Source organism: Mytilus californianus, unplaced genomic scaffold (genome assembly GCF_021869535.1).
Source record: "Mytilus californianus isolate M0D057914Y unplaced genomic scaffold, xbMytCali1.0.p SCAF_3, whole genome shotgun sequence".
NCBI classification, from domain to species: Eukaryota; Metazoa; Mollusca; class Bivalvia; order Mytilida; family Mytilidae; genus Mytilus; species Mytilus californianus.
Window position 1 is genome coordinate 6,108,801 of NW_026262679.1, and position 13,646 is coordinate 6,122,446.

At 29.7% G+C, this 13,646-nt stretch overlaps 1 protein-coding gene across 1 annotated transcript; it reads right to left on the bottom strand.

The window, feature by feature from the left end:
- Window positions 1-348: 348 nt before the first annotated feature.
- LOC127733885 (uncharacterized protein C6orf163 homolog) lies at window positions 349-13,597 on the bottom strand. The gene is made up of 4 exons (XM_052243333.1): window positions 13,316-13,597; window positions 8,745-8,947; window positions 5,783-5,985; window positions 349-3,263 (listed from the first exon to the last, which is right to left on the bottom strand). Exons 1-4 carry the CDS (start codon window positions 13,491-13,493, stop codon window positions 2,849-2,851), a joined length of 999 nt encoding a protein of 332 aa, XP_052099293.1. The 5' UTR covers window positions 13,494-13,597; the 3' UTR covers window positions 349-2,848.
- Window positions 13,598-13,646: the final 49 nt, after the last annotated feature.

Below are 13,646 nucleotides of genomic sequence, written 5' to 3' on the forward strand. Positions count from 1 at the left end.
GTTTTATAACAATTGGTTTAGGCAAACTAAAGTTAGAGAACAGAAACGAAAAAATCTGCAATTTTTATGTTTATAAAGGGGCATTACTCATGAACGGTAAAAGTGATGCCAACTATTTCGAATTTGATCTGTGTTTTATGGTAATTAGCATTGTGTATAAGTTTTATAACATTTGGTTGAGGCAAATTTAAGTTAGAGAAAGGAAACTAATTTTCGGGACAGACAAGGGTAACTCTTAATGCCCCCTCCGCTACAGCAGGGGCATAAAAAATAATCAACTGGTCAGGGAAAGTATAAACCGTCTAACAATTAAAGAAATACAAATTTACAAGCAAAATAAATAAATCATTCAAAACAAAAATATTTTTTATCACAGAATCTCAATATAATCTTCAACAATACAGAGCAGCAGATGAATAAAACAAAAGGCAAGACAAAAACAAAATACACAAGATATAGAACTATAGATCTCAAAAATAAATTTGGTAAACATATTCTGATGCAGGTATTTTCCTACCGAATAATCAAAATAATATATAGTAAAATTCTTACTGAAGTCTAATTATTTTACAATCACAATTTTTATATAGAGAGAATATCTATTCATTTTTTGCAGCCAATGCCCGCATCAGAGGAGAGGGTTCACTAGGGGTCAATATTGGCCCTAAAATTCCATGAATTTATGTTTTAGTAATTTTAATACACATTTGATGAAAACGTGTGTAAAACTATCCGAGAAACTCAAAATTTGTACGCTCAGCATTATGTCATTATTGTGCTTATAAATGTTAGAAATCTTAATTTTGACTAAATTTTGGTAAAATTTTGATACTTTTGGCTGGAATCAATTTTGCCACATGCATGGATGAACATCAATTTTTGTTAGGATGTGACAGTGTATCTCACCCAAATATTTCTATTTATAACAAATCTATTTTAGTAAAAGGGTTTGTCCTATGTTTTTCAGCCTTAAAAACCCTACAAACAAATTATGCTCTTGAACAACTGATAAGAAACCGTACACCCTATAACAAACTACTTACCTCTACAACCATTGGCTAGAACTATTTCTACACTAAAATTTACATTTGTACATTAAATACAGTTCTGATTTATGCTCCGGTTCTTTTATATACCCAAACTTATACAGGTGTAAACTCCTTTCCGTGCAACCTGCTAATTCAAATTAGAATTTTACCAAGAACAATTCAATATATTAAAAACCTTTTAAAGGTTTTGAAATCAACATTGCTCAAGCTTTCTTTTGGTGATTTTATCTAAGATTCGGCTGAATTAAATCTGAGCAATTTTGTTTCTACTTTGAAATTTTTAAAAAGAGCTAATCATAAAATTAAAAAAGACTCAACCAGTTGGACAAAGTGACAACCTTTTTAAGATTGGGTATAATGTAATATAACAATTTCTTTTGGAAACTTCAACAAGTGTATACAAAAATATAAAAAAAAATAATTACTAAATCACAGTTAGTTTGAATTGCCTGTAGAATGAGCAATCTTATATGACAATAAGTAATAAGATGAAAAAGATATTATGAAATAGTGAAAAATAACATCTGTGTCAAAAGATTAGATAATAATACTTTATTCCAAAAGCAAAAGATTAAGTTTGTAACCTAGTTTTCTCAATAACAAATTCATAATGCATGAAATTTCTAGAACCAATATATATTAAAAAATTTTGAATATCAGCTGAACACATAAACACCAATTTGAAATACTAATTATTATTACTCATATACTCATGTATAATGGTAAGTAACTTATGTGAAAATTACCAAACATGACTATTAATGTTGACAATGTATATCACTATTCAATGTAAAGAAATATAACCATGATGATCTTTTAACAAATAGTCACTACATTAAGCACGCAAAATTTAATGTTATGCATGTGAAAGTGCTTTGAAGATAATTGTAAGTGAAAACACAGTAATGTTTATCCCTGAAGAGTCCCTGACAAAATCAAATATTAAAGCTTAATTCTTAATCAGTAGAATGTTTGTACATTCACTGGCACAAAACTTAATATCACTGTGACATAGATTTTAATGTTTTATGACAACAAAAGCTACTAAATTTGTAGATAGAAAAGTGTAAAGGATGCTGTATTGATAAAAAAAAAAATTTGGCAACAACATTTTATAGAAATACATCTAAGGCACAATTAACAATGCATTTGGCTTTCATATGTAAGCACTTAGGAGGCATAAACATTGGCACTATTCAAAACAAAAATTTACAAAGCATTCAGCAGTAAGATTCTGTTATAAAAGTGGCTTACAAAGCATTCAGCAGTAAGATTCTGTTATAAAAGTGGCTTACAAAGCATTCAGCAGTAAGATTCTGTTATAAAAGTGGCTTACAAAGCATTCAGCAGTAAAATTCTGTTATAAAAGTAGCTATATTCTTAAATCAAGATGTCTGACCTTTTTTCTGGTTAAAAAATTTACAGATGCTCATCATACTCTGTGTCTTGTACTTCTGATTTACAATCTACTGCCTTTTCTCAGATGTACAGTTTATTTACTAGTTAACAACTTACATATGAAGTATATAGCAATTCAAATTGACAAGGGAAAGAATTTGACTGCCATGAGGTGAATAAATTGAGAAATACAATTTCAACACTAAACACAATAAACAAATTTGTTACTTCTAACTAGTCACAAGACTTATGGCAGACAAATTTCCACTGATTATTGCTAACTTAGTCTAAAGAATACTTTACACTCACTTCAAAGAAGCCTCTGAAAGATAAATTTTAGACAGATGTGTACACTTTATTTTGTAGCTTATTATATAAGTCTTTCACAATCCAACCAATATCTAAAGTTCTGGCACTTTGCCAACCTCATCAATATAAACTGGTTGTAACAAATAGTCTGACATGCCTGGTTCAAATGGTTGGACTCTGTTGATAAAGTCCTGATATCCAGTATACACTTCATGTAATTTGGTTTCCACATTTAATTTAGCAAGTTCTAAAGCTTGAATATTCTTCAAATATTTGTTAATTTCTCCTTTTTTCTGCTGTATATCGCCTTTTAATTGTGCAATTTCTGCCTCATATTTTTGTTTTGTAGCTTTTAATGTATTGTCAGCCTTCTTCCTTTCATTTTCTTCTGTTTTACTGATTTTTTCTGTCATTTCTTTCTTTTTAGCAGCTTCAAGATCTGTCAATGCTTTAGTTTTCTCTGTTTCAGCTTTCTTCAGTGCTATTGCTAGTTTCTCTTTGTGACTTCTGTAAGATAGAATAGTTATCAATCATAACTGTAACACAGCAGATACATGTATTATTATGAAATTTGACAGCTGTTTGTTCACTAGAACAGTTAAAAACAGGTACTGTAAATTCAGAAAGTATTGCCATTTTGAAGAATGGACAAAAATGTGAGATTATTTATTGCGATTTCAGGAAAATCTGCATACAGATATAAGTATCAGATATCAAAATGTGATTTCTTATTATTGCGATACTCACCCCAGTCGCATAATTGGCAATAATAAAAACCTCGCAATAATTTCTGAATTTACAGTATTCTTGTAAACAAATTTGTTTGTTAAGTAAATATCTTATTTGATAATTTAAGCAGATCTTTAGATTGTTTCAAAGTAATTTCTTCTTCGCTTCTGTCTACAACAATGATAACAGCAACTATTTTCTGTAGATAAAACATGTGTCTGGCGTACCAGATTATATGGTCAGTATTATGGATGTTTTTAAAACCAGTAGGTTGATGCCATTGCCGGTGGACATTTCCTCCCTGAGGGTATCACCAGCCCAGTAGTCACCACTTTAGTGTTGACATGAAATATCATTGATATGTTCATTTTCTGTAAATTTACTGATTTTAAATTATGAATTATTTAAAACACTTAGGTTGCTTTAGAGTTTCAGTTTTTTAAGCTTGTCAAATTCCTATTTGGTTTGGCCATCCAACTGTTTTGATTTGAGCTCTACTGACGAGACTTATGCAAATGGAACATACGTCTTGTTTACCAAATTATAAATGGGTATCTATTATGAGTTTTTGCTACACATATTCCATTTTCTAAATGTAAATGGCTAATCCAATAAATTAATGTACACTAGAGTTTAATCATGAAAACTTTTGTAAAAACATGCATTTAAAGAATGAAAATAAAAAATGTCTTGATTTTTTAATTCAAAATATTTTTTGGAAAAAACTGTAGTATTTTCATCTTCGTCATAATTGTTTTAAAAATATCATAATGAACTCTTTATATATATTATTCCATTTATTCACAAGAAATCAAAGAGTTGGCAGGCTTATCACTTTTTGATTTAATATTTGATATGTTTTGAAGACAGGTTTAAAAAAGAATGTTTTTAACCAATTTCTAACTACTTATGTTGTAATAATAGTGCATTGTTAGTGTGACCATGTTCAATAACTACTGTCTAAAATAAATCTATAATTCATTTAAAAAAAGTGTATCCAGGGAAAGATATTTTTTTCAAAAGTTAAGCTTAAAACTAATCTACCATTATCATTAAGGGATCAAAAGTTTTAACAAAAATTCTTTCAACAGATTTATCCTGAACCGCTAGAGGGTTTATAAGATGATAGAAGGGTAACATGCCCAAAGCTGTATTTTGTTCTATCATTATTTACAAAATAAAAATCCTCACTGAGCTGTGTATGTATTTTCATAATGTTACTAAGTTTATTATCCTAATTATGGGTATAATATTTACCCCTCTAAGAAAAACATCAATCAGTAAAAATCAGATTAGTAATTACTTGCAGTAATTAAGTCTAGATTACAGTATTAAAATAATTTTTTATTAAACTTTAATATTTCAACTAATGAAAAGTAGGAACTGCAAAGGCAGATGATATATTTAGTCTAAAAACAGGGATCAGTTTTAAAAGTATCTTGAGCAAATACTAGAAAATTGGAGAAGGTGAATATCATATCTCTGGGGTTGATAAATTATTGAATCAACCTCATCAAAAGTCAATAATTGCATAATGTACAAGACAAATTGTGTTCTTTGGAAAAAGAAAACAAACACATTCTATGACATTTGATCTCTGGTGGAGAGTTGTCTCATTGGCAACCATACCACATCTTATTTTTAAATTCAATTGAAAATTACATTAAGAAAGCTCAGATTCAGGAAAAATGGTATCACACATGTCATTTCTACCTAATTTACTGTGATCTATATTAAATGAAGCCTTATCTTACTCTTGAGTTAATCGGTCGGTGACAAGGACATTGTTGTAATGTTATAAGAGGATTACATTATCTGTTAACTATAATCTTTCCTCAGATTAGAAATTTTGTCATCATGGACTTACATGCATTTTAATGTTTTAATTTGGACAACATTAAGGTAAGAAATTATTATAGTTTTCTAAGAATAATAAGAAAACTATTTTTCATCTATTCTGTATATCATTCTTATTTTATGATATTAAAGATACAATTAAAATTTTGAATTTGAAAATTTAAAAGATCTTCTTAAAAGGATGTCAAGACATACAGAAAGAGGAACAGGACAATAATAATATATCTATCAATGAAAATTAGGAGAAAGATACATTAACAAATATGTATCTATATATATGTAGTCTACTTTCACCTAATGCTAAATTTTATTTTTCGTCTCCAATCTATTTTTGATATTGATATTAAAAAAATAACAAATTATTACATTTGTTTTTGTACTTGAAAATAAATGTTTGAAAGATTAAGATAATTTTCTGATTGGTTTTTTTTTGTGCCTACTTTTCAACATCTGCTGCTTTCTTTTCTGCTGTCATCTGTTCTTCTTTCCTGACCTCTGACAAAGCTTCAGATAAACGTTTTGAAAAGTCTTTCTCTTTTTCTGTTATAGCATCCTTGAGTCTCTGTTCAGCTTCCAGTCTTTCCTGTTTTACCTGTTCTATTGCAAGTTTCTGCATTGCCATCTCAACTCGTAATGCCTCCTCCTTAAAAAAAAAAACTTTATAGGATGCCAATATTTCTATATAGTATACTGAGGATAGTTTATCAATAATATTAACAGTAACTACAAAGTTCAATGGAATTTTGTGTCAATAATTTTTGTTTACCTAAAATGAATCATTACTTCTTAAAAGAAATTTGTCATATCTTTTTTGATTTCGGAGATTATTTTTTCTAAAAATAATATAATTTTGTGTTACTCAACAAACTTTCAATAATGAATCATTAATTTTTAATATTTTACAGTTTTATACATTAAAGCAATTTGTTGACTGTATAATTTTGGTGAAATAAATGTAACCTTTTAGTTTCAACTTCCAAAGTGGGATGGCTTCCTCTAAAGAATTATTTAGTGAGAGAATGCTGCTGGTATATATTTCTATGAAATAATGTATTTTTCAGTTATTTTCATCTCTAACAAATTAACATTCAAATGAATTCAATCAGTAATTACTAATTAAATGAAAAATTTGTAAGGGGTTCCACGGAACCCTGTGTCTCATCTGCAATTGCTGCTGTCAGTGTATAAGTGTAATGTTGACTTAAAAAATGAGTCCATTTATCAGTAAAATACAGAATTTAAAAAAAAATTGTACTTTTTCTTAAGATGCTATTTCTTGGTCTTGAAGATCAGCTTCTGTCCAAGTTTCATAACAATCCATGAGGGTTTACAAATTTATCATGTAAAAAAAATTTAAACCCAAAAATGTTGCAGTCTCGACAAAAACATATCAGGGAAATAGGGACACTCACTATTGTGACATAAATAAGTGATTATAAAGTAGTAATTCACCATAGCAATACAATCAGATAAGTTAGGATAAAATAAAATATTTATTTCTATAATTTGACACCCCCCCCCCCCCAAAAAAAAAGTCAAATTTTCTGATTGATATTTCCAAGATACATGTATAACCACCATAAAATAGTAGGAGTGATGGAGATCAGTATACACTTATAAAATATTTAGTCATATGCTGGTAGAAATTATAAAGCACTGTCCATTTCTTTTGTGGTGTAAAAAAAATAAAAAATAAATCTTTAATGGCAGTGATAAAAATAAAATAAATAAGATAATAGAGATAATAGTGGAATAGAAAGATAAATAACGGGTAGATAAATTTTTGTATAAGTATGATAATTTGCTATTGTTTCATGATAAAACTGTAATGGTGTAATGGAAAATTACCAGTAGCTTAATGTTACATACATAGAAAAGCTGATATGCAGAAGTACATATTTGGTCAAGGCTATCTAGGTCAACTTTCATAAAAATGTGACCAAGTGCATAACTGTAATCATTCATTCTGGACTTCTCTCTTGATATATCAACATTGTGCAAGTAATTAAAACACTTCATTTTTTCTTTTATTTCTTCAAACTAAGATAAAACTTAGGTTTTTTAAATGAAAAAAAAAATCCTTTTCAAAGCTTATGCCATTGCAGGAATTAATTACTTTTAAATATATAACAATAAAACTACAAATTAAAAAAACAAATTTTTATCTGACATATTTGTGCATTATGCTTGTTCATCTATATATACATAAATATTTTGGAAACAAATAAAAATGTGTATTTTGTAAACCAGAAAAAATCATGATACATGTACCAGTAGTTATTTAAATCAGTTATTGATCAGATTAATCTATTCAAACAAGGTCAACATAGCCTAATAAACTGTCCTGACATATGGTCAAATAAACTGTCCTGAAACATGGTCACATAAACTGTCTTGAAATAAAGTCACTGTGTTCATGATGATTGAATGGACATGATATTAATCATTTTATTTAGCTTCATCTGATCCATAAAAGCAAAAAGAGGATTATTTTTTAAATAATCATAGTGCTGGTAAATTCTGTTCTAGTATTTAAATTGCAAGGTAATGCAATAAAATTGTAACATTAATGTTTTCTCCTTTGTTTACTTTCAATTTAATATTTGGATTCAGAGCTAAATACAAGTATTATTTCTTATGCAGGTATAGAGCAGATATAAACAAGTCAACATAAATATTTTACAGTGATTCTATAAAAGACATTAAGTGACATCGAAAATGAATAAGGTCAGTATTTTTGTTTTATCTACATGTATTTGTTTCTTCAAAATATCCAATATTTGAGAAGATTGCTATACAGTATGCTACACTCTATCAAGGCTTATTGAATTACATATTTATTTCCTGCAATACTACTTACAGCAAGCCCTCAAACCAATTGACAATGAGTATCTATTTGTTTTTTAGTGGAGTTCCCTATTTGGAAAACATTTATTGCATTCTATGGCTAGTACATTTGTTATTTCAAAATAACAACATTGTGACACCTGTTCATTTTTCAAGTGTTATTTAAGTTCATTTTTTCTAAATGAAAATTTCCAAGACTGAGAGTTAAGCTGGAAAAGGCTGAAATTTTTCCCTGAACAGGTTAAAGGGTTTTTCCTGCATTTTGAAGACTAATTTATATGCAGTTAATGTTTTATTTGGTGAATGCACAAAATCAGCTATGTAAGGCTAGGAACAGTAAATGTTATGCTATTTTTTCTAGAAGGAGTTCTAAAACCATGTTTAATTGCATACCCATCTTTCAAAATACTTCTTGTAAAATTTGACTGCACTGATATGCAGTTTATCTGAAGTTCTTTAGAAGTCATCACATTTTAATTGTATGCATATAACTTTATGGAATTACACCTACTTAAGAATAATAGAAGGTAGTCATACATTTTTTTGTACATGTACCTTTAATGCTTTTTCCTGTGCTTTTGAGACCTTTTTCAGCATTTTTTCTTGATCTAACCTAGATTCTTCTTTAGCTTTCTGTACAGCTTCAGCTTTGATCTGTTCAGCCTGTGCCCAAACAGCTTGTTCTGCTTCACGGATACCCCTCAACCGTTCTACCTCAGACATTTCCATTGAACGTCTCTGTAGTTCATGACCAATACCTGTAATCATTAAGAATTCTTCTGTGTAATACAACTTTAGACTATAAACTACAAGGAGCTTCAATCACTCGGGGAAAATATGCCATAAACAAGAGGCTCTCAAGTGTTTGAATCACTCACCTGCAGCTTTTTATTTAAATTTTTCATCAAAGTTTTTCTTTTTTGCTTTCAAGTTTTTAATGTATAATTAATAAGTGTGGACACAAACCAGTGTGGATAGTATCTAGCATTTCTGAGAGTATTACATGGCAATTAGGAAAGGTGATCTTAAAACAATAAATGAAAAGCAAATATGAAACACAGCAACAAATGACAACCACTTAAATTATTCAGCCCAAGTCTGGCTGAATTTGCTTCAATAGTTTCAGAGAAGATTTTTGAAAGTATTATTCACAAACATGATGAACAAATTATGTAAAATTACCTTTAAAGGGCAAAAACTCCTTGAGGGGTCAATTGACAGTATCTTTATCTATACATACATGTATCTATAATAATATTCAATATAATAACCAAAAACTCCAAAATTTCATTAAAATTATCAATTTATGGGCAAAAACCCAAAAATCGGTTGTCTGATTTGTCTGAAAATTTCAGGACAGGTAGATTTTGACCTAATGAACACTTTTACTCCGTGTGTCAGATTTGTCTATATGCTTTAGCTTTTGAGATATAAGCCATAAACTGCATTTTACCACTTTGTTCTAATTTTATCCATGGCGGCCATGTTTTTTGACGAAACAGAAAATAAAACACAAACTTTATATTAGATACCCAAAAAGATCATTCAGCTTAAGTTTGGTTGTAATTTGTTCAGTAATTTCAGAGGAGAAGATCTTTCAAATAGTTTACACCGGACGGACAACGACAGACGCCAAGTGATGGCAAAAGCTCACATTTCCTTTCAGGAGCTGTTTAGCTTCATTTATTAATTTCAATTTAATAATAATTAGAATAAATTTAAATTACTGTTTATTTGAAATATATACACATATATATTGTACACTGCACATTACCAATTTTTATTATTCGGTATAGTACATGTACCAATTTTGTAATATATATAGAACAAGGAAGCTTGAAATTATTAATAACACTGAGTGAATATACAAACTGTAAAACAAAAAAAGAAAGTGAATTCGTTTTCATAGCAAAAATGAAAGAAAGGACAATTTTGGTCTACAGTGGGTTCCTGTACTATTTACCTTGCTAAAAAAGCTTCAACAAAGTGGTGGAAAATTTCTTTGTGGTTTTAATCTTTTAGTATTTTTCCTAAAACATCATAATTAAGCAATTGATTTGCTGCTAATTAGTATCTGATTACACCAAATAGCACTTTCGGGAGTATACAATTTCCCGCATATTTATATTAAAACAGAAAAGTTTGATGATAAGTAAATCAATCATGCACCAATAACCTTTGGCCCCTCATCAGGTACAAATGTAGCACCTGCCTGTAACACGACAGGGGAGTAGCTAGGTATCCAATAAACTGTAGACACAAATTGCAGCAGGGGGTCTGGGCTTCAACATTTTCATTTGCAAAATTTTGTGTACCAAAAACATAAAATAAACTGGTCATTTTAACAATGAAAATAATTTTACAATAACATCTGATGAATTAACACAGTACAATCGGAAATATAAAAAAAAATATTTACAATATGCGTTGACCAGCATAGATCTGTGTAGCCCTTTAATTAAGCAGTACATCCTGTTTAGTATTTTCATATCTACGGTATTCCTTTCTGATTGAGGATAATTGATGTATATGTCAAGTGTTAGTATATACCGACGATCCTTCATTAAAAAAATAGGCACGTAAACACTGAGACTACTATATAATAATACTCTTTTGGGCTAGACATCGACCATTCATCTTTTGATTCTTAAACCTTCACCCTCCCCTGGCCACAAAAACACATACACACAAACAGTTGATGCCTAATGCAGAAGTTCTGTTCTGGTCATACTATCTAACAAAATTCAAGAAATTCATATTTTCTCACATCCTGTACTGCAAAATTCCTACCTGCTAAGAAATTTTAATAATTATGGTCATTACACATAGATCTAAGAGTACTCGAAGTTACTGGAAGCTAGTTGATTGATTGCTAAACATCCAGTGGCAAATAGTTCATGCATGTTCAGGACAAAAACAAATTTACAATAAATACAACAGGTAGGTCCTATAATATAAATAGGAGTCGTCCAGGATGAAGGTTTGGAAATTTGGAAATGCCTTTGGAAAATGAGGGTTTATTGAATAGGGACAGAAATTTTGCCTGTCAGCAGACCAACTATGACCCCTCAAAGACTTGTTGCAAGTGCTCTTAACGTGCAGTCTGCAGAGAGCGTGGCATTCTCTCTATGCTAGGCATCAGATTAAACGTCCCCATTCTGTAACTTAGTGAAAACAGTTACATAAAAATATACTACATATGTTCTTTGTATGGAAGAACTATTTCTTACGTAATAAAAAAGCAAATCTTATTTGAATTTATTATGTTTTTCTTCGTATGAGAATTACAATGAGATGAAATGAAAACTTCACCATCGCATATCATCACCAGTAGTCAGACTTTTATCGATCAAATTTTTAATGAGTATCAAAAGGTTAAAAAATTGTACAGTTTAGGATTTTTAAAGATTAAATGGATAAAATCCTGTCTGAAGTTGTATATATAGTTCATAGCCAGTTTGCTGATATTCAATGTATTCTCTAGTATATATGCCCATATCCATGTAGTCAAAATTACATAGGGATCTTTCCATGTCTTGAATTGGATAACAGTTGTTATATTTTGTTGGACACTTAAATTTGTGGATAAAGCCATCAACGAAAACCACAATTGGTACCCCATGAATAAAAGTACTTTCACAGTATATCCAACAAACATTGAAGTTTTATCCTCTGGTTGAGAAGTTTAACAACATCCCCACATGTTTTGAATTTTTATCAGAATATTTTAACCCACATTATATAAACAAACTAAAGGACATAAGTTAAATTCCTGGCACTCCACTCACTGGTTTCAAAAGCTTGTAAACAAAATTTCTAGCTAAAAGAAATGTAACAATAATAACTTCATGCTCATTATCATTTTGTTTGGTAGTCAAAAATTAAAATGTATAAAAACATGTTTACAATCAAAATTCTGAGGATATTTTTTGGACAAAAAGTAGATTAAAATTTTTTTTGTTACTCATTTTGAAGTTATTGATATTCACGTACTGACAGTACCAATTTTACTGTTCCATTAAAAAACTTCTTTAACTTTTTTCAAATTCATTTTTTAAATTATTCAAAATCCTGTCAAGCTGAAAAATGAGCCTCTTGGCAGTTGTAACTCATTTATAGGAATTCTTTGTTTTGAAATGTAAGTAAAAATTAAATAATCCCTTACTAAGTACATGTTTTACATTAATTCATCACAATAAAGAAGCATAAAAGCCTACAAGTCCTTTGTATTAATTTTCTGACATATAATGATTATTCACAGTCAATGAAATTTGAAGAGCATGTTCTAATAACAAACTTTATGAAATTTAAAAAATACAGTTTACATAAATGTGTGAGTGCATCAGGAAAGATTGATAGATTGGTGTTTAACGCCACTTTGAGCACTATTGTGCTATTTCATGGAGGTCAGTTTGTATTGGTGGAGGAAGCTGGAGTGCCCAGAGAGAACCACAACCTTCGGTAGGAAAACTTGCAATCCTGGTCAATTAAGATTAGAGTTGAGCACACCTGCCACATGTGGGTTTTGAACTCACAACCTCAGTGTTGACAGGCTAGTGATACAGTAGTTCAACTACTTGGACCACTTGGCCACCGAGGCAAGTGCATCAGGAAAGAAATGTTTTAAACTTCCCAGCAAAATTGATGTTCTTGCAACTTTAATGTTGCCTTCTTTTACTTTAGGTGCTCTATCCCATAAATTTAGAGCCTGACTTAAATATCCTTAAACTTAAACCTTACCCTACCCTACGTACATGTATAGGGATCCCTAAATTAAAAAAATATTCTATTTTCTTCTTTTCTTTTTCCTCGAAAGTACAGCTCTTTACACCAAAATCTTAGACAAAAATTGATTGTAAGCTATACTGAAATGGTTACGACTTACAAAAGGCCAAACAATTTCCCATGTACATGCAATTAATTTGTTTAAAAAATTGAAAATATGCTCAATTACAATTTACTTTAAATTACTTTAAATTTTTTTAATTAATTAAATGTTTAATATTACAATTACATTTTTAATTAGTTACATTTTCAAATAATTACATGTTATTACAATTACATTTTTAATCAATTACATGTTATTACAATTACATTTTTAATTGCCCAAGGTCTGGTATATTTACCTATAATCATGCGATGTGCATGGCCCTGAATGACAACTGGTTTGGTTTCCTCATACCGTTTTGGAACTGTTTGTAATCTGCTTGTTCCAAGAGGAGCTGTTGCAATTCTTGGGGTTATTGCAGGCAGCAGTGATCTTGAAGGCTCTGCAGTAGCCATATCGCTCTTTCCCCTAATCATAGATCTAAAGGTATTTTTGTAGTCTAAACAGCATTTTTTTACTTTTCCTTTGAACCCCACTACAATTTTTCGGAAGTAGCTTCACACAAATGTAGTACATAAAAAATATATTTTCTTCTAAAAATTGACCAATATTATTTTTTAAATCATTTC